Consider the following 19,563-nt stretch of genomic DNA (forward strand, 5'->3'; position numbering starts at 1 on the left):
GAGAGAGAGAGAGAGAGAGAGAGAGAGAGAGAGAGAGAGAGAGAGAGAGAGAGAGAGAAACAGACAGAGAGAGAGAGAGACAGAGAGAGAGGTAGGTTGAGAGAGAGATTGATTGCATGGAGGGGGATTGACCTTGACAAAGAGAAGAGTTACCTACATGAGACATGAGACATGAGAGGTCAGGGTAGGGGAAGACGTCTGAATGATGTAAGATAAAGAGGATAGAAAAAGAGGCTATTTAGTCACCTTGGTTTTTTGAAGTATGAAGCTCTTTGTAGAGGCAAAGAATTGGAAATTAAGGAGATATCCATCAATTTGGGGAATAGATGAGCAAATTGTGGTATACATGGAATACTATTGTGTCATAAGAAATGACAAGCAAGATGATTTCAGAAAAAACTAGAAAGATCTGTGGGAACTGATGCAGAGTGAAATAAGCAGAACTGAGAGAACACCATACACAGTAACAGCAATATTGTATGATGATCAACTGTGAAAACTTGGCTACTCTCAACAATGCACAGATCTGGGACAATCCTGAAAGGTTTAGAATGGGGAATGCTTTCCACCTCCAGAGAAAGGAAATGTTGACTTTTATTTTTGGGGTTTTGGTTATGTGTGAGTGTGTTCTTTCAACAGTGAGCAATATGGAAATACGTTTTGCATGATAATAACATCTTAAAATAAATAAATAAATGAAGAATGATAAAAGAATTATGAAGCAAAGTCCTTGTCTCAGAGGATGATGGAAAGGAGTGCTTTGAGGAAGCTTAAGGAGAGATGCCACTGTGGAGAGTGAGATAGCAAATCAGTTAGGGAGGAATAAAATGTTTGCCTTATAGCAGTGAAGACCCAGTTGAGATTAAGCAACATAAATTTGTAGAGACTCTAATCAGTGTGGTTTCCTGATCTTCAGCTCTGTTGGGCAACATGTAAATAGAAGTGAAGGACATAGATGGCTAAGGGTTAGCAAGTCATGATCAGCAAGGGAATCTAGAATGGAAGACAATTTGGTGTTGAGTGGGTTAACAAAGGTGATGTGATAGAGAAGAGAGGAAACAGTCAGTGCAGGAGTCATGTCTTGAGAAAGAACTGAGGAATAGAACAATAAAGACAAAGAACAAGAGTTAAAGTGTTGGGCCAGGTGGTTCTAATCTGATCAGATCCCAAAGAGTTGAGGTCAAATCCAGCCTCAAATACTTACTGGTTTTGTGATTCTGGGCAAGTCAGTTAACCTCTGTCTGCCTTAGTTTCCTCATCTATAAAATTGGAATATTAGTAGCACTTACCTCCCAAAATTGTTGTAAGGCTCAAATTGGATAATGTTTTTAAAGTACTGGACACAATGTCTGGTATATAGTAATAACTATATAAATGTTAGGTATTATTATTAAGATAAAAAATTATGATAAGATAAATTTTGGAATCCATGAACATGGAAGTAGAGCTCTTGTGAGTAATGGTAAGGTCAAGAATGTGACCATCTTTGTGTGTGTAAGCTGAGGTAAAGTAAAAGAGCAAAATAATGGAATATGTTGAGAATTTTGGACTTTGGGTTTTTGAAGGGGCTTCTATATAAAATAATAATTAAATTGTGTGTGTGTGTGTGTGTGTGTATTAAAGTCTCCTAGTATAGGCAGGACATAGGAAGAAGAAAGAGGTCACAGGAAAAAGTCAGGGGCTGAACTCATTGAGGAAGGAAGGCGAATATCTTGAGTATCCATAAATAACAACCACCAGGATCTGGATTGAGTGATAAATTTAGATAGTGTGAACCTCAAAAAAGGAGAGGTCGCTTAGTGAAAGATAGTCAAATGAGAGTCTGGAAGTGGCACTGGGAAGCCTGAAGTGTTCCAACTCCCTCATTGTGTGATGGAGTATAACAAAGTGTGTCCTATATTAGAAAGAGAGGTGAGGAAAACAATATTGTTGGAAATGAGCCATATCTGAGTGATTGCCAAAAGACAGAATCGAAGAGCTTTAAGATTTAAATTGAATTTACAAAGTGAAAATGCTTAAGATGAAAGGAAATGTTTTTAATTATAGAACTGGAATTTCACTGGGCACAGTCGAAGAGGCAAGCAGATCAGGAGTAGGACATTGGGGAGGAAGGAAATGAAGACTGAAGTAAAGAGGCACGAAAGAGCGGCTAGTGTGGAGGATGATGAACAAATTTGTTCATGAACAGGTGGGGTTTCAAGATCTTTGAAATGAGTAACAGGTATATATGAGTGTAAGGGAACTGGAGCAGGTCAACAATTAAGCAATGAGTCCAAGCAGACACTCAGTGGTTGAAGAAAAGCATATTGAGAGAGTCTATGTGGTTAGACTGGTTGAGGTTCTCCCTTGAGGTTTAATATCCTGAGAGGTGGAGACGGAGAAGTTTGTCCTGTGAGACCCAAGGAGTTGGCCTAGAGGAGCATAGAGAGGTGTGGCCATGCAGTTAAGAGTCCATGATATTTGCTGGTCCTAGAAAAGACCATCAGAGGCATGAGACAGAAGAGGTGTTATCCAGAAGGCATCCCGATGTTGCAGAAGGTCTTGGGGCAGGGAGGGAATCAGGGAGTGACAAGTACACTTTCCCCCTCTCTGTCTCTCTCTGTGTGGTTAAGGTATGCATTATATAAAATTCAAACAAGGACTTAAGGACAAGCCACCGGGTGACTAGTATGGAACAGTCAGGCAGTTTCCAGAAAAGGGCAGTTCCCAGGTGAGGTTGCTTGAAATGTAAATCAGCAACTAAATATAGTAAACCCAAAACAAGATGGGGTGATTGAACCCAAAACACAAGTATTTTGGGTGGACTCAAGTTCTGAGTGTATCCAAAACATTCTTTACAGATATCTGTGGCTTCCCTGGAGTCAGTGGGACATTCTGGGTTTAAACAATATCTAGTCACATAAAGCTAGATGAAAGCAGCATAATAATAAGGTTTTCCAAACAATATAATTGTGGGAAGCCAATAAGAGAATAGATAAAAATCCGAGACCCCTCTTTTGATACCTCTTATGATACATACCTTTTCTTATTGGAAAAACATTATAGACTTATTGAAAAGCTTTGAGTCCTTAACAGACCAACAACTACTGAGTTAAAAATTTCTCTCCTTGATAATTAAGAAGCCTGAACCCTAACAAACATTACTTAGATAGGACTGCATACTTAGATAAGACTGGAACCTTTAGTCTGGACTTTATTTGGCCAGCTGCAAATCTATAATCCAGGAAGACAGGACTCAATTAGTGAACATCTCCATAAAATATTTCTGCTCCCACAATTATCCCCTACTAATTGGTGGTTGGAATTTGGCCATTGTCCTTGGACCTGTACCTTTACTTTTTAGACTTTAATGGGTTGCGTATGATTTGTGACCCCTTCACAGCTGTGACTCTTTCTTTGTGTTCTTTGTTTGAAATCAGTATATAATAAACTCCAAAGCCCACAGAGTTCAGAGCAACATGGGCTAACCACTAGTCTAGTTGTTCTCATTTTCTTTTTCCTGTCTTAACAATCCGATGCCACAAACGCCACTCAGAACCCCTACCATATAGAGGCTGGCTCTCTATATATAATAAAATGTTTCCATTGGCAAAAGGGTTGAACACAGCTTTTGGTTACCTGAAGTCCTTTCTGCATCCATAACTGTCAACCCCAGGATTATGCCCAAACTCTCTTCTCTTCTCTTCTCCCTAGTAACTCCTTCACTTGGTCCTCTCTTTAGGTTTTATGGATTCAATTCAATTCAACTATCTCAGATCTACTTATCTTGCCCTAACCTTTCTGTTGACCTCCATTCTCAGATCCTCAATAATGTATTGAACATCTCTCACTGGGTGTCCTGTGGACATTTTAAACACAACATATATAAAACTGGATTCATTTTCTTAACCCTCCAACCCCTCTCCTCTTTCTAGCTCACCTATTACTATTATAGGTAACACCTTCCTCTCAGTCCCCACAGTGTTCACAGCCTCAGTGTTACTCTAGAGTCCTTACTCTCTCTCTCACTTTCCTTATCCAAGCTGCTGATAAGACCTAACAAGTTTCCCTTTCTAAAATTTCTCTTGTGTACTCCCTTCTCTCCTCTGAACCTGCCACAGCCCTGGGACATGCCCTCATCACCTCGTGCTTGAAATAGGCTGCCTGGCAATGCCCCTGCCACAGATTTCTCCCCATTCTGGTCTATCTTCCTTCCATTCAGCTGCCAAAGTGATCTTCTTAAATCACAGGTCTCACCATGTTACCTCGAGAAACTCCAGGAGATCTCGAGAACTGCTAGAATCAAATATAAAATCTATTGTTTGACATTCAAAGCCCTTTATAAATTTTCTTCCCTACCCCCTTTCCAGACTTTTTACACTTGAGAGCCACCTGGTCCACGTACTCTATAATCCATTGACATTGGCCTCTTTGCTATTCCCAAATAAGACACTTCATCTCCCCACACTCCCATGCCTGAAATACCCTCTCTCCTCACCCCATCTCCTGAATTCCTTTGAGTTCCAGCTATAATCTCACCCTTTACAGGAAGCCTTTCCTGGTCCTCCTTGATTCAATCTCGTGCCTTCCCTGCCAATATCTGGTTTGTGAGTAGTTGTTTATATGTTGACATACACATTAGATGGTGAACTCCTTGAGATCAGGGACTGTCCTCTGTCTTCCTTTATTTTCCCACTAGCCACCTCTCTAGAATAATGCCTGGCACATAGTAGGGGCTTAATAAATATTTATTCCCTGACATTCTCTAAGCCTTAGTTTCCTCATCAATAAAAGGAGTGGATTGATCTAGAGGACCTCTAAGATCTCTTCCAGCTCAGATTATGTGATCTTCTTATTGCACTGGCACCATTGAATGACAACCTACTCAATGAAATATTGAAGTATAAATAATATTTAATAATATTAGCTCATATGTAATCTGTAATTACCAAGGGTTTTTCACATAAATTGGTTTCACTTGCATCTCACAACAATCTTTTGAAGACAATAGAAGCATTATATATGTATATCCATTTTATAGATGAAAAACTGCAGTTTTGAGAGATTAAATAAATTGCCCAAGGATAGAAGACTCATCAGGTGTATAGCTGATCAAACCCCAGATTATCTAAGTCCAATATGCTTTCTCTTATTAATATAGCAACTTTCTTTCTGGAAAGAAGGGAAACCAATGAACAAAAAGGAAAATAAGTTGTAATTTGTATAAAGGTGTTGTTATTTAAGATACTAATAACCATCTTCATCCCTCCCTTCCCAGCACACACATAAATATGCACACAGTCTCTGCCTATATATACATATATACATGTATATATATGCACATCCTTCAGGACCTTCCATGAATCAGCCTACTCTGAATTGCCTTCCTCTTACTCAGAAGTCAGCTCTCCCTCTCAGCGTTCTCTCTGTCCTTGGTTCCTGTAGTACCTCTCCTCAGGATTCCCTCTCTCCTAATCCGTGTAACTATCTTCTTCCCAACCCCTCCGCAAGATTCTGGAAAGCTTTGTCTGTCGTGCTGTCTCACCTAGCACAGTGTCTGGCTTGAACATTGTAACAACTTGGCAAATATTGGTTGAATTAAATTGAATTTAAATTTAAAGTCATCATGAGGACAGGTAAATTATGAAACTGGAAACTCCACTTCAAGCCTTGAAAGACTAGTTTAAACTCACACTGGAATGCATTGAAAGCAAACATCCTGTCCTGACAGGAGCCTGAATGAGGATGACTGGCCTTTTTTCCAAATCCTGATCTCTATGATTTAGTAGAATTCAGAAGAAAACTTTTTCCTCCATAAAAAAAATTAAAGACGCCCCCCCAAATATGACTCTAAGCAGGTCACCAAAAGGACTCCCACTACCATTTTTCTCTGATAACGCTACATCCCAGGGCGTCCCATGAAAAGAGCTGAAGTTAAAAAGCCTTGAGTTCTATGTTAGCTCATTACCCAATTAGCTGGTGATTTTGATTAAACACTTCATTTCTCTGGGCGTCAATTTCCTCTTCGGTAAAATAAAGGGGTTAGATTAGGAAGTCTCTAAGCTCCCAACCAGCTGTAACAATCTGTCAGTCTATGGAATTCATTATGGAATACATATTAAATTTGTCTTTCTCCCCAGGGATGAGTGGAAAGAATTATGACCTTGAAAACATCTTGCTTTTATGTAGGAAGGCAGATTTTCCGATAGAAAGAATCATTGGTGGGGAAGGCGGGATAAGAGTTGGAGGAAGAAGGGAATTTCTAATGTATTTGGGCTGTCTTCCATGGAGATGCTAAAAAAGGTTTTGGTGACCCAAAATATTTGTTCATTAAAACATTTTCTTTAGGATTAATATATAAAAACATGCATTGCAAGAACATGGCTTTCTGTAGCCTTTCTAAGACTGAGTCATTCCCCACATCCCCCATCCCACCAACTCAGCACTACCTCAGATTGGATCACTGCATTGCTGGGTTTGCCACTGGGATTGGGGCAGTGAATTCTCTGGCACCACCACCCACATCACTAAGAAGGCTTTTCCCTGAGGCAAATTCTGGTTTGGTACATCATCCAAGATTTCATGTCTAGTCACAAGATAGAGTGGAGGCAGCTATCACAACAGATCCCCGAAACTCCAAAAAATTTGAAGAGGAAGGGATAGAGAATGAACTAGATTTCATGCAATTCAATTTAACAAACATTGTTACTATTTGTAAAGCACAATGATAGGCTATAGGAAAATAGAACAAAAACAAATTGTCCTTGTTCCCAAGCTTCCATTTTATTGGAAAGAAATGCTTTAGAAATGGTTAAGGGATCTTCAGCATTGCTACCTTCCCCATGGCTAAGTAACTATAACAAAAATAAACACATAAACAATAACCAATAGAAACAACAAAAATAAACAAAGCTAGAGTTTATATAGAGGTTTGCAAAGTTCTTTATAAATATTATCTCATTTGATCTTCACAACAGTAGGAAATAGAGGTGCTATTATTATCTCCATTTTACAGATGAAGAAACTAAGGCAGCCAGATGTTCAATGATTTGCCTAGAATCACACAGCAAATAAGTATCTGAATCCAGATTTGAACTCAATTCTTCCATGCTCTTTCTGCTCTCTACCACCCAGCTGCTATAGTTGCTCCAAAAGTGGTGCTAATTCTTAACTAATAGACTGCCAATGGTATAATGAAAACTATGTTGGATTTGAAGTCGGAAGACCCAAGTTCAAATCTCACCTCTGCTACTTACTACCAATGTGAACTTGGGCTCTCTGGGCTCTGGTTTCTTCATCTATAAAATGAGGAGGTTAGAGTAAGATGACTTCTAACTGCATAAACTATGATACTACGAGATTTGCATTTCTTTTGTCCTTGTGGAATGTTTTAACTTGGGACAGTTTTACTGAAAAACTACTTAAATGTTTTAGTCTCTGTGATTTCATCTTAAAATTTTACCAGTTAAGAGTTTGGATCCCAGGCAAGGAAAAGGAGCAGATCCAGAAAAAGGGAGGTACCATATTTACTCTTCATTAGTATTCAAACAACTACTTGCAGATCCTAATAAAGCCAATAGAGACTCTTAACTAGAAATAGTAGGAAAGGCCAAGAATTTGCAGAGGTCTAGAGAGAAAATTCTCCTTTACGTTTCAAGGACAAAAAGCAGGATTTTCTAATGTAACGAGCAATTCTAAACGATCTGTGCTAACAATGGTGAGAAGAGGTAGCCTAAAGACTTAGGCCTTATAGACCCAAACAATCAAGAAAAGCTGTGTTTGAGTCATGCCACCTCTGACACATCCTGGCTATGTGACCCTAGCTAGGCACCTGCCCTTACTTCTGGTGCCATAAGTTACAAAGAAGGGTCTGATTTGAACCATTGTAGAAATGAAATCATAGATCTAGGCCTTTGCCACCCCCCCAAAAAAAGGAATCATGTTATTCATAAGCAAAGATAATCTAAAAGTTATTAATATTTAATTTTAAAGTATATTATTTTCTCTCCTCCTAACTTCATGCTTCTACAAAGCTAATGTATTTCCCAATCTCTTAGTACCTTACCTATAGTAAGTGTTTAATGAAGGCTTAAGTATTTAATTGATTTTTTTTCTCAATGTAGACTTTCTGGATTATAAATAAAAAAAGCTAGAAAGTATGAGGGATGGTATCAGAAACCCAGCAAAGGATTCAAGATTTGCAACCAAAATAAAAGTAATAGTTTACACAATGCATAATCCTTATGCAGATCATTGAAATCCACCAAGTTAATTTATAGAACAATCCAAATGCTAAAGGACAACTATCAGTGATAAATGCATTTCCTTTTAGTAAAGATTAAATTATTAACATTTCGGTGCAAGGTAAAGCTTCTGTCTCTGGTTGAGATGAATTAACCATATAACAGCAAAAGTAAAAGCTCGTGATAGTATTCATTTCTTGTGAGGATATGATAGACTGGCAAGTGAGAACTGGGCCTGACGTTAGGAAGATTATAGTCATATCTGACCTTAGACACTTCAGCTGTATGTGACCCTGAACAAGTCACCCAGCCTCTAAGATCTGCATAAGTTTCTTCATCTGTAAAGTGGGGATGACAATAATAGCACTGGTTATCATAAGGATAAAATGAAATAACATTTGTAAATGCTGTTATCTTTATTATTCAATACCAGCTATGAGATGAAAGCTCTTTAGCTCTCAGAAGGTAGGTGCTGATAATAGCACCCACTTGGCCTCATCAGCTGGTCCAAAATACTGTTAGAAGCCACCTCAATAACTTCTGAGCAAATCATCAGTACCGAAAACTACAAAAGAAGGACCACTGTATGGAGAAGGAAGGAGGAAGAAGAATAATTATCAGTATAAAAACTAATTAGCAGCTACAGTTTTTATTTCGCCCAGATTGCCAAACCCAACAACTCCTATAGCCAGTGAGACTTTTAATGTATAAAAGCCAATTAGTAAAATGAGTCACAATGTGAAAAACCCTAAATCTTATATTATCCATCAAGAAATTAACAAGCGACTTGACAACTGCCCAGTTAATTGCATTAGTCAAACTAAAGTTCCATTGACCCATCAGGGTATGGCATTTGTGAAGACTAAAGGTTTGCTTGTGTAATGAAGAATAAAGCCACGGTCAAGAGGGGGTGAGCAAAGGACATCCTGGTTTACCAAGCCTCCTCCTCCGGTGCCCATCTCCCATTTGTCTAGATTTTTCTGCTGTGTTGGCATGCTGCAACAAATTCCATCAAGCTGTCTAGCACTCTCTGTCTGTCTGTCTGTCTCTGTTTCTCAGTCTTTCAGTCTCCATGTCTGTCTGTCTCTCCTTATCTCTGTCTTTCTCTCTATCTCTGTCTGTCTGTCTCCCTTTCTGATTCTCTCTGTCTCCCTCAGTCTCCGTATCCGTCTGTCTCTCCTTCTCTGTCACTATTTGTCTGTCTTTCTATCTGTCTCTGTATCTCTCTCCTTCTGTGTCTCCCTATCTCTGTCTCTCTCAGTCTCCATGTCTGTCTCTCTCTCCTTCTCTCTCTATCTCTCTCTTTTTTATAATTTTACATTGTTTTCCATTGGTTCTGGTAAAACAAAGGGCAAGCGGGCCTTCCCAAGAACAGTTCTTTCATGATTCCAAACCTGGGCCCACTTTAAGAACTCAGTAAAGTTGTACCACAGCGCCCTCTGGCACACTTGTAAGATAGATTTTTGCCAACTGAGCAAGATGGATCAAGATTCTGGGCTCCTTCCTAGGCTAGGTCCATTAGGTACATAGCTCAGTGTGTAGTAACTTAAATGAGACCCTAGAGCAGAAGTGCTAACCTGAGGTCCTCAGATTGATTTCAGAGCATCAGTGAACTTGCATCAGGGTTTTCAGTGGCAGGGGGATTGAATATTTTATTCAAATAATTCATTTCCTTTGCAATCCTATGTATTTTATTTTTAAAAATTATTCAGAGGTGGCAGGACATAACCTTTTAACTAATAATTTAAAATTAATAACCTCTTTCCTAGAGGATTTAATTTAATTAAGGATATTTTCCCTTGGTCAATGTGGATTTTACCATTAGGCAAAATAAAGTGAGGAGGAGGAGAGGTAGCCCTTATCCTATAAAAGTTAAAAAAAAAAAACCCAACTTTGATACAATTTGATAAATATTTAATAATTTAACTCAATTAGTGCTCAACCCTGGTGATATCAAGATAAACTAAATCCCTGCCCTCAAGGAGCTTACATTCACCCAAATAAATAGGTACAAAACAATAGCAGCGGGCACTTCAGGAGAGAATTTTTGCAGGAAGTGGTACTTGATCTCTCTCTTAAAGGAAGCCCAGAGACCCAAGAAGCAGCAGTGAGTTGGATGAGCATTCCAAACGTGGGCACAGCTTTGTGAAAGCTCAGAGCGAAGAAATGAAATTCTCTAAGCAGGGAGGGCGAACCTATTTTGGAAAGAGCTAATACCAGATACTAAAACAGCATCAGACTGCCCCGTCAGATATTAGAACACAGCGAAGGGGGATGCCTATTGATGAATCTACTCAAGCAAAGTAATCCAAAGACAGAACACGCTGAAGTGGAAAGAATGCTGATCTGGAGTTAGAAAACCTAGATTCCAACCCACACTCTGCTGCTTCCTGACTTATTTCTGTGTCCGTGTGTGTGTACACATGTGTGTATGAGTATTTAAACATGCATTTCCATCTACACACACACACAGTTGCAATAGGTACACAAATAAATTATAAAGCAAGACAGAGAAGGAAAGAGGCTCTGTGTTTTGGCTGCATCCGTATGGTTAATGGGCTGAATTTGACATCTCTAAGGTCCCTTCCAGGACTAAATCCTTTGCTTTTATGAATGATAATCTCAAGTGGGGAGTGTGGAGATGGAGTGGATTGAGATAAAAACAGTTGCACAGATTGAAACAAACCCTAGGAAAGCGAAACCAGAGGTCCTGAGATCTTAGAAGAGTAAAGAACCTGAGAAGGCATCGAGTCCAAGGATTCGTGGGTGTCGGGGACCTCTTTGACAGGCTTGGGAAGCCTACAGACCACTTTCCAGCATCGTGTTTTTAAATGCAAAAAAATAAAATACACAGATTTATAAACAGAAACTAATGGTATAAAAATATAATTATATAAAAAAAAAGCTTTATACAAGTTTGCCAGCAGCTTAACTCTCTTATTTTACTTAAAAGCAAGGTCAGTGAGATACAGAAAAGTTCTGTGCTTTGCCCCACGCCATACAGGCAGGGAACATGAGGCCTGAAATCCGAACCTCGCTCTGCATTCACTAGTTAGGAGAGGCTCAGAGGGCTGGGGTTCTGGTCCCAGCTCCTTTCTGTACTCCTTTCATGGCCTCCCTGTATCAATAGAAAAGAGGCTTGGGGAGAGGACGAGGCGTCTGCTGTGCCACTAGAGCCCCGGGTTCTGGGAGTTGTCCTCCATTCATGTCCCCCTCAGAAGAAAAAAAAAATGACTGACCTCTTGAGGACCACGAACTGGCACAAATTCCGCAAGCCTCGCTTTAGGAGAGCTGTCGCAGAAGCCAAGGGTTTTATCTCAACCACAGATGGAGAGAATGTACTTGGCGGGTGCCACTGTTGTTTTAATGTGTAAAGACCAGATTAAGTAGCCTCTGTAATAACAAAAATATAATAATTCCATTAAAGCTCACACTGTTTGGAGTCCCTCCTGAGCCGCGGAGGCCCGCCTAGCTTGGGACTCTCAGCCTGGGGAGAGAACGGGCTTGGGCACTCCATCACTGGGACGAGATGGGCTTTGAAATGGCCACCAGGATGATTTACGTGATTTCACATGTATCACTGATGACGGTTTTTTGCTTACCTTCTCAGTGGGTGGGGGAGGGCGAGGAGAGAGGGAGAGAATTTGGAACTCACGTTTTAAGAAGAAAAGAATGAGAATGAGTAAATAAATGAGAAAAAAAAAAAGAAAGAAACTGCCCATAAGAGCAACTTGTGAATTTTTCTCTTTTCTGATTCCATTTCAGGGTGTGTTGGGTGCATCATGTAACAGGGATTTGGGTGTACCCTCTCTTGGCACACATTGGCCCAGGACCCAAATTGGTCTTCTTTGGGATCGCAACCATTTTAATGAACCTTTTATACCTGCTGGGAGAAGTTGTGAACAACTATATCTGGGATACTCAGAAGAGTAAGTATAGTTTAGGGGAGCATTAAACAACAGAACTTGCTTTCTGAAAGAATCATGTGGCCAAAGACTGGAGTAGAATTCCACTGTAGCTTATTTCTTCCTTCACTATTAAAAAATAAAATAAAATGAATCCTCCGGTGAATTAAACGTCTTCCAGGGTGCATGCGATTGCCTATGAATAGTGTTTCACTTTTATAACTAGCAGCCCTAATTTAAGAGCTGCTGGCAATTGCCTGAAAGGTTTACTGCTCACTTGGTGTTACTAGGTATTAGCCATTAAACTTCAGCCTACGGATGGGAAGTGTTATTTGCAGGAGGAGGAACAGTAAAGGGAAAGGCTCTTTGGGGTGATCTTTTAACTTCCAAAGCCCTAATTTTTTTTAATAGAATGAGATCTCCCTGAAACAGAACAGTTATTTACCACAACAAAGTCATTCCATTGGATGCCTAGTCCCCCTCCTCCCCCCCCATTTCTGTAGGTAAGACCACCTGCCATGGGGTTTCACTCTCCTCCCAGAAACCCAAGGGTTGCAGAAGCCTCCCATGGTTTTTGCCTGGCTTTGAGGGCTTTGCTAGTGGCCTAGCATTTAAAAGAGCCGATGACCGTCCCGGGGCAATTCTACGCTTCACCTGGGCTCTGATGTCCCTTTGGTGTCTGTTCCTAACATGCTTCCTGACTTGGCAAAGCACACACTCTTAACCGAGCTGCCCAGACTACCCAAAGCCTATGTAGAATGATGGGAAACACAACAGCACAGATCCTCACCAGTTTCAGTTCACAACGAATGCACATCCAACACCGAGATGTGGGTTTAAATCTGATCTGAGCTTGTTTGGTGGTGTTGGTTGTATATAACCAGAACTAAACCCTGAAGAACTCTGGGCTCCTTCTCGAGAAAAGCTGCTAAGGCCCACCTTCCCTTCGGGGTAGGACACTGCAGATGGACTCTGGATCGTAGAAGTGCCCGGCCTTTCTGTGATAGGCATCAGCCGTGCTCACATTGCTGTGTTTTCTGCAGGCCACGTGGCTTTGGGATCACTATTTAGAGGGATAATGCCTCCTTTTCTGTGCTTCCTCCTCGTGGTGCAGAGCTGGAGGGTGGTGTTCCTCTCGGCACTACATCCAGCCCAGGAGGGAGAGATGACCACACCAAAGGGCTAGCCAATGGGTAGCCCTAAGGAGGAATTTGCCAGTGGTTTGGCTTTTCTCAAGCATGTTATATAATTCTAACCCAGATTTTAGTGAGTCTTAAGGTTTCAAGGTAGCATGGTAGCTTCCACCCAGGGACATGCTAGAGCCTGCCCACTCAAACCAGGAGCCAATTGTTAAATTTTCAGAATAAGCATTTACAGCTCTTGATATGTTGTTTTGTTGATTGTCTAGACTTAAGAAAGTGATAAAGAAGATGTTAATAATTCAGATTAAATTTACAAGGGTGCCATGCATCCTTTTTTTAAAACAGATAGCCAGCTTTTAAACATTTACCAGTACAACCTTGCTTCCCATTCAAGGTAAAATTATAAAGTCATGGGATCTTTGAAAAAAATCATAGAATTTATTTTAGGGCCAGAAATGGAAGAGTTAGAAGGGACCAGAGAGATGCATCTAGGTCCTTTCATTTTTACTGACAGGAATGATACTGATTCTGAGAGAGGCATCTTCCAATTTTTATATCATTCTGTCTAGCCTTAGCTTAGCCGAGAGCTCACGCCTTACCAAATGGAGGAGGGGCGTGCTATAAGCAGAAAGAAAAGGGACATCAGAGGACAGCCTTTGGTGAAGTGTAGGATTGCCCCATGAGAGCTAGGGAGTAACAACTGCGGCCAAAGCGAACCTTTTGGTGACAGCACCCAAACCACCTTGGTTTTGTACCCCTTGTGCTACTGGCAGGTTAGCAAAGCCCCAGCTACGATTACCTCGAGGTTGTCTAAGGTCCCAAAAAGAGCTGGGCTTTGAACCCAGGTCCTCAGGCACCAGATTTGGCCCTCTTCACTGCTTCCAGTCCAACTTCAGGTGTTCGAAGGGAGAGAAGGGAGCAGTTGGTTGGCTCAGTGGATCAAAAGCCAGACCTAGAGAAAGAAAGTCCTAGATATTAATCTGGCCTCAGACACTTCCTAGCTGTGTGACCCTGGGCAAGTCACTTAACCCAAGTTGCTTAGCCCTTACCGCTCTTCTGCCTTGGCACCAATACACAGTACCAGTTCTAAGGCATAAGGTAAAGGTTTAGAAAGAAAAAAAGAAGAGAAATAGGACCTAGGGTAGTCTAGTGACTCACTCCAAGTCCTTAATGCGTTTCAGGTCCAGGTGACCTGACTTCTAGGCTATTGCTTTTTCCACCACACCATCAACATCTCAGCAAGGATACTATTTTTGGTTTGGATTTGGTTTGGTTTGGTTTTTCCCCTGAAAATTTGGGACAGAAGTAAACCAGAAAAACAGCCTGGTCAGTCCAACACAAAACATGAACAAGATGTGCTTGATAAATGGACATTAAAGTAGCCATTTAAAACATTTGATAATTTTTTTTAAAAACCAACCTGAGATGACTTTGTTGAGTTTTGGTATGTGCATCTGGGTGTGCGTGTAGGGCTGTGTGTAAGCGTACGTGTGCATGCTTTGACTAAGTTTCTCTGTACCTGGAGCAGAATAAACCTTCCCTTCAGCCCATAGGGGCTCTCTGAGACCTGCTGTGCACGGAAGCATCAGTGTTCCAGAAACCCAGCTTTGGTGGAGCAGCAAGAAAGCCCCCCAGGCACCAGATGTGCCCAGCAGAACCCCTGCAGGTCCCCCACCTCCACCCCTTTCCTAGGCCAGGCTTCTGCCTCCTGAGAGATGGAGCCATGGAGCAGCCAAGCAGAAGGCTTTAGTGAGGGTGAAGAGGTGCCTGGCATCCTTCCTGCCTGTCTCTCTTCCTCTTCTCTAAGATGATTGAGGACTTCCCCCCACAGCTTTATAGCAGGTTGTTTTCTGCCTGTGGGGTGGAAGCAAGTTCTTTGCTCCTTTAAAAAGATAAAATTTACAGCCACCTAGTATTGTTTTGTTTTGTTTTCCTCCATCCTAAGCTGCCAAACCATAGTAGGTGGAGAACAGTTTGCCCTTTCTCTGGGTCAGTGAAACACCCCTCATTTTTCTCCCCCACTTTTGAAGATTCCAACATCGGTGCCAAACAGTTCCCTCTGCAATCAAATACTTTAGAGGAAAAGAGCCTTTTTAATACTAATAATAATAATCCTGCTTCAGTTAACTCCTGGAAAGGGTCCCATAGGAGGAATGGAATGCAAGTTTGGCTCAGGAGCAGTCTCCTTAGTCAAGGGTGCTGTTTCTGAGCTGAATTTGTTGTGTTTTTGTGTGGTGTTTTTTTCAGCTTCTGCCCATGGCTCCCTCGTGAATTGGGCACACCCATGACTATATTTAAAGCACTGGCAATGTCTGGAGAATTTTTCACCTCAAGATGGGATCTTACATGAAAGTCCTAGCTCCTCCACCTGGAAGTTCTGTTGGAGAGGCTTTCAAATAGGCCCTCTGGCACAGGTGTTAGCTATCTGTAAGAGCCTTAGCAATACAAAAAATAACGATAAACATACAAGAATTTCCTTCCTCTCACACCCAATCAGTGTCTGCCTACTCCTCACACCGTCCTATCACCACCACTACCAAAAGAGGAATGGGCACTCTTGAGTGCCTTCCTGATTTAAATCCTATCTTTATGGCCCATCTTGAAGGAGAATTTATAGTTACTTTCTCAACATTCCCAGCTTTGCCCTCTTGCCATTGTGTATATTACTTTATAACTCCCATCTTGCCACCTACGTCCCTATCCTTTTCCCCGAGCACTATTGGGCAACGGGAAAAAAAAATACTAGACTTAGAAATCAGAAGACCTGGGTTCAAAACCAGTGCTGAATTTTGGAATCCAGTTTCAGTGTTAATTAACCCTGCCATTTGTACCTATGAGACGTGGAGCCATGTCACTTTACGCCTATGAACCTCAATTTCCTCACCTGCACATTGGAGGAATTAGACTCAATTTCCTCCAAGATCCAATCCAGTTCTAAATCTCTGATCTGTTGGGAACTTCCCTATACAGCTGTCTCGGAAATCTCCAAAAGAAACTTTTGTGGGGTTTTGTTTTTATTTTTTTGGTTGTTTTTCAAGCAGCCCACGAGATGTTTGGCAACAGAGTATCTAGTAGAAAAGGAAAGGACAATTAGAGAGCATTTGCCAGATTGTAACAATAATTCATTTCTCAGGAACAAGCATGTGAATGATTTGAACATTTTTATGGCCAGGAAAATTAAACCTATTCCCCAATTCAAACTCCTTTCAACACCAATAATAGGCAGTAGGTCTTGGGAGTCACAGACAAGTCCCCCAGGAGGAAAATGACTAATTCTACCTGTTTTCTGTTAGAGAAGGAGCATGAGTTTAAAAGAGCACATCCCTACATGTGGAGAAAGAAGCAATTTAGGAAAGCAGTTGCTTCTCTTGATTCTTTGGAGCAAAAAAAAAAAAGCAATATTTGGAATTTTTTTAAAGTCCAAAGACTTTCCCTGAGTAAGGGACAGTAAAATAAAATAAAAGCAATGAGATGCCTGTTCTAAAAGTCATGGGATGTATCTCCCAATGCTACAAGGCAATCTGTTTTGCATTTCTGCAAACACCCCATTGCTCAAGAGTCAACTTGAGGTTCCCCCCTCCCTGAAGCAGTAGGAGTTGGGGTGTGTCGTGAGATGTGGAGCCCTGCCTGATTCAAGAAGAGGGTGGGGAGGAAGGTCACTGAGTTAATCTTTGGAGAACTACTGACATCAGCAGGAAGAAAAATGAAGAAAAGGATGAGAGAGAGAGAGAGGGCGGGGGGTGAGGGAGAGCGAGAGGGAGAGGGAGAGAGAAAGAAATAATAGTAATTCTCATTGAGGCACTACTTTCTGGTTTAACAAACATCCATCACTTGAGGTCATCCTTCCAGCAATTTTGTGAGGTAAAGAGGAAAAGTGTTACTGTCCTTTTGGGGGGCAGATGAATAGACTGAAGTTTAGAATATGAAGTGACTTCCCCCCCATTCATCCAGGTAGTACATGGCAGAACCAAGACCTGAACTTAAGCTTTCTGGATCTCAAACCACTGTTCTTTCCACTGTACTACACTGCTTCCCAATCCTTACTCCCACACCCTGATTTTATTTTGATGCTCAAAAAAAAGAATCCACAATTTTTTGCCTATATTTCTAGGTATGGAAGAAAGTAAAGAGAGACCTAAACTGGAATGAAATGGAAGTCCTGCATGAAGAATTGAGTTGTGTCTCCAGTGAACATCCCTCTCAGACAGACATTGGCAGCACAGCTAAGGAAATTCTAGGAAACAAGGCAAAGGCCTCCATCTCCAAAGTGATAAATGTATTTTCATGTAAGCAGAATAGAAACATACCTTTCATGTGGGAATTCATTTCATTCATTGTATTTTGAAGACTTCTTTATTCAGAGCCAATATCACAAATAACATTTATGAGCTCTTAAAAAAAGTGTAATTTATGTAATTGTTGCTTCCTTTAACCTGGGAAGAATTCACATTGCATTTCTGTTTCTGGTTTCACAAAGGCATTAGAAGAAACAGAACAGATTCTAAGACAACGGATAATGCTCTTAATCTTAAAGTTGGTTGTAATAATCTACTGAGAAGCCTCCATGTAAACTTGAAAGGAAAACAACCCAGGCAAACTCTGGTTTGAGGTTTTCTATTGCATTAATTCACCAAAAATATCAGTTGCCTCAAATAGGCAGTGTGTTAGTAATAATTACAACCATTCAGTCAGACCCTCATTGGCATTAGCCCTTGTGATTTAAACACGTGCAATTCACCCAACATGTAAAATGTAACATGAATAAAGATTCAGTGGTTCTTCTTTTGGTTTCTGCATGGTGTTTCTCCCCTGCCTGCACAGATGATTCCATTTTCATTTGGTTTCTACGACTTCTAAGATGCCTACTGTCTGAGGCTGGATCTGTTCTCAATAAAAAGAGAAAAAAAGAACTTTCATTGCATCAGAGGAGGAAAAAGACTTCATTTTCCAAGCCTTGGACTCCGAATAATTTTTTTTAATTCATCTTAATTTTTCTTAGGTATGACAACAGATTCATAACTTTGATGATGTAATGCTTTTTTTCACCTGTGCAAATTACAAGCCCTACAGATTTTTCTTACCATAACAGTTCTTATCATTGTCTTTCCATAATTGTATAATGGAGGAATCCATCCAAGCATACTAGAGAATCTCCCCTCGTTTTTTTATCTTAATATTTTCTGGAGATACATTGGCCTGTCCATCTGTTATCCATCACTCTGGATTTAGGGTTGGCCTGCTTTCCTACTTATACTTGATGAGGACTTCTGTGCTAATCCCTTCAGAAAATTATCAAACATCTACTGTGCTATACACTAGAAATAAATGATACAACCTTTCTTTCCCTTGAAGAATTTATCATCTTGGGGCAGACAACTAAAATCTGTATACCCATAACTCTAATACAGAGTATTCCAAAACAAAAAAACCTGAGAAATTTGAAAAGGAAAGAGATTCCTTCTAGCTGACGAGAATCAAAAAAAGCTTCATGGAAGATATAGTCTCTGAGATGGTCCTTGAAGGAAGACAAGAATTGCTTTCAAGAATGTCATTTGGAATCAGAAGATAGCACAATACAAAATAATTTTGTCACTGATTATTCATGCTAATAGGGAGGAGAAAAGTCCTAGATATTTTTTAAAGTAATTTCTGTTTCAAACACCTCTTTGAGACACTAAGACACACAATACACTCAACCCCTTTATCAGTGGCACTCTTCCTTTTCTTACTTTAGCTCATTTTTACTGTCCCTGAAGACAGTACTGCCACCTACTCAGGAGAAAAGCTGCCAGACTACTGCAGATCATCCATTTGTAGATTTCTGAGAATCTATAGTTCATTTTTGTAAGACTTTAAAGTTTACAAAGTGCATTCCGAACAATAACCCTGTTAGACAACTAGTGCAATTATTATTGTTCCCATTTAACAGCCACAAAAACTGATGTTTGCTTGTGGTCATGTAGCTAGGAAGTGTCAGAGCCAGGAGTTGAACCCAAGTCTATCTTTATTCAAAGTTCAGTGTACTTTCTGGTATGTGGTATAGCCTACTGCATGTAGACATAAGTTACAATACACTTAATTTTAGTATTAAAATTTCAGCATTTTTGAATTAGATTTGTTCAGAAAATCTTCCATTTTAAAAAACAATATGAGCTTTAAAAAACAATTCACTGCACACCATGACCTCAGAAGAATTCAAATTGATAGGTGCCCTATACGCAAAGGAAAAATTACATAGGATTGGAAAAAGTAGCCTACCAATATTTGCTTTGAAAAAGTGGCATTGAGGACTTG

General features: G+C 40.4%; 1 protein-coding gene across 5 annotated transcripts in view; it reads left to right on the forward strand.

The window, feature by feature from the left end:
* AIG1 (androgen induced 1) overlaps window positions 1-18,061 on the forward strand; it is a 329,441-nt gene extending 311,380 nt beyond the window's left edge. For 3 of the 5 annotated variants that reach the window (XM_044671564.1, XM_044671567.1, XM_044671568.1), the window contains 2 exons: window positions 11,988-12,151; window positions 17,381-18,061. In XM_044671564.1, coding sequence (XP_044527499.1) covers window positions 11,988-12,151; window positions 17,381-17,418 — 202 coding nt within the window. In that variant the 3' untranslated portion in view covers window positions 17,419-18,061. Of the gene's footprint in view, window positions 1-11,987; window positions 12,152-13,060; window positions 13,079-17,380 lie in introns of all 5 variants that reach the window. The other 2 variants (XM_044671565.1, XM_044671566.1) reach the window with 2 other exon arrangements.
* The last annotated feature ends 1,502 nt before the right edge of the window (window positions 18,062-19,563 follow it).

This window comes from Gracilinanus agilis, chromosome 4, assembly GCF_016433145.1.
Source record: "Gracilinanus agilis isolate LMUSP501 chromosome 4, AgileGrace, whole genome shotgun sequence".
NCBI lineage: Eukaryota > Metazoa > Chordata > Mammalia > Didelphimorphia > Didelphidae > Gracilinanus > Gracilinanus agilis.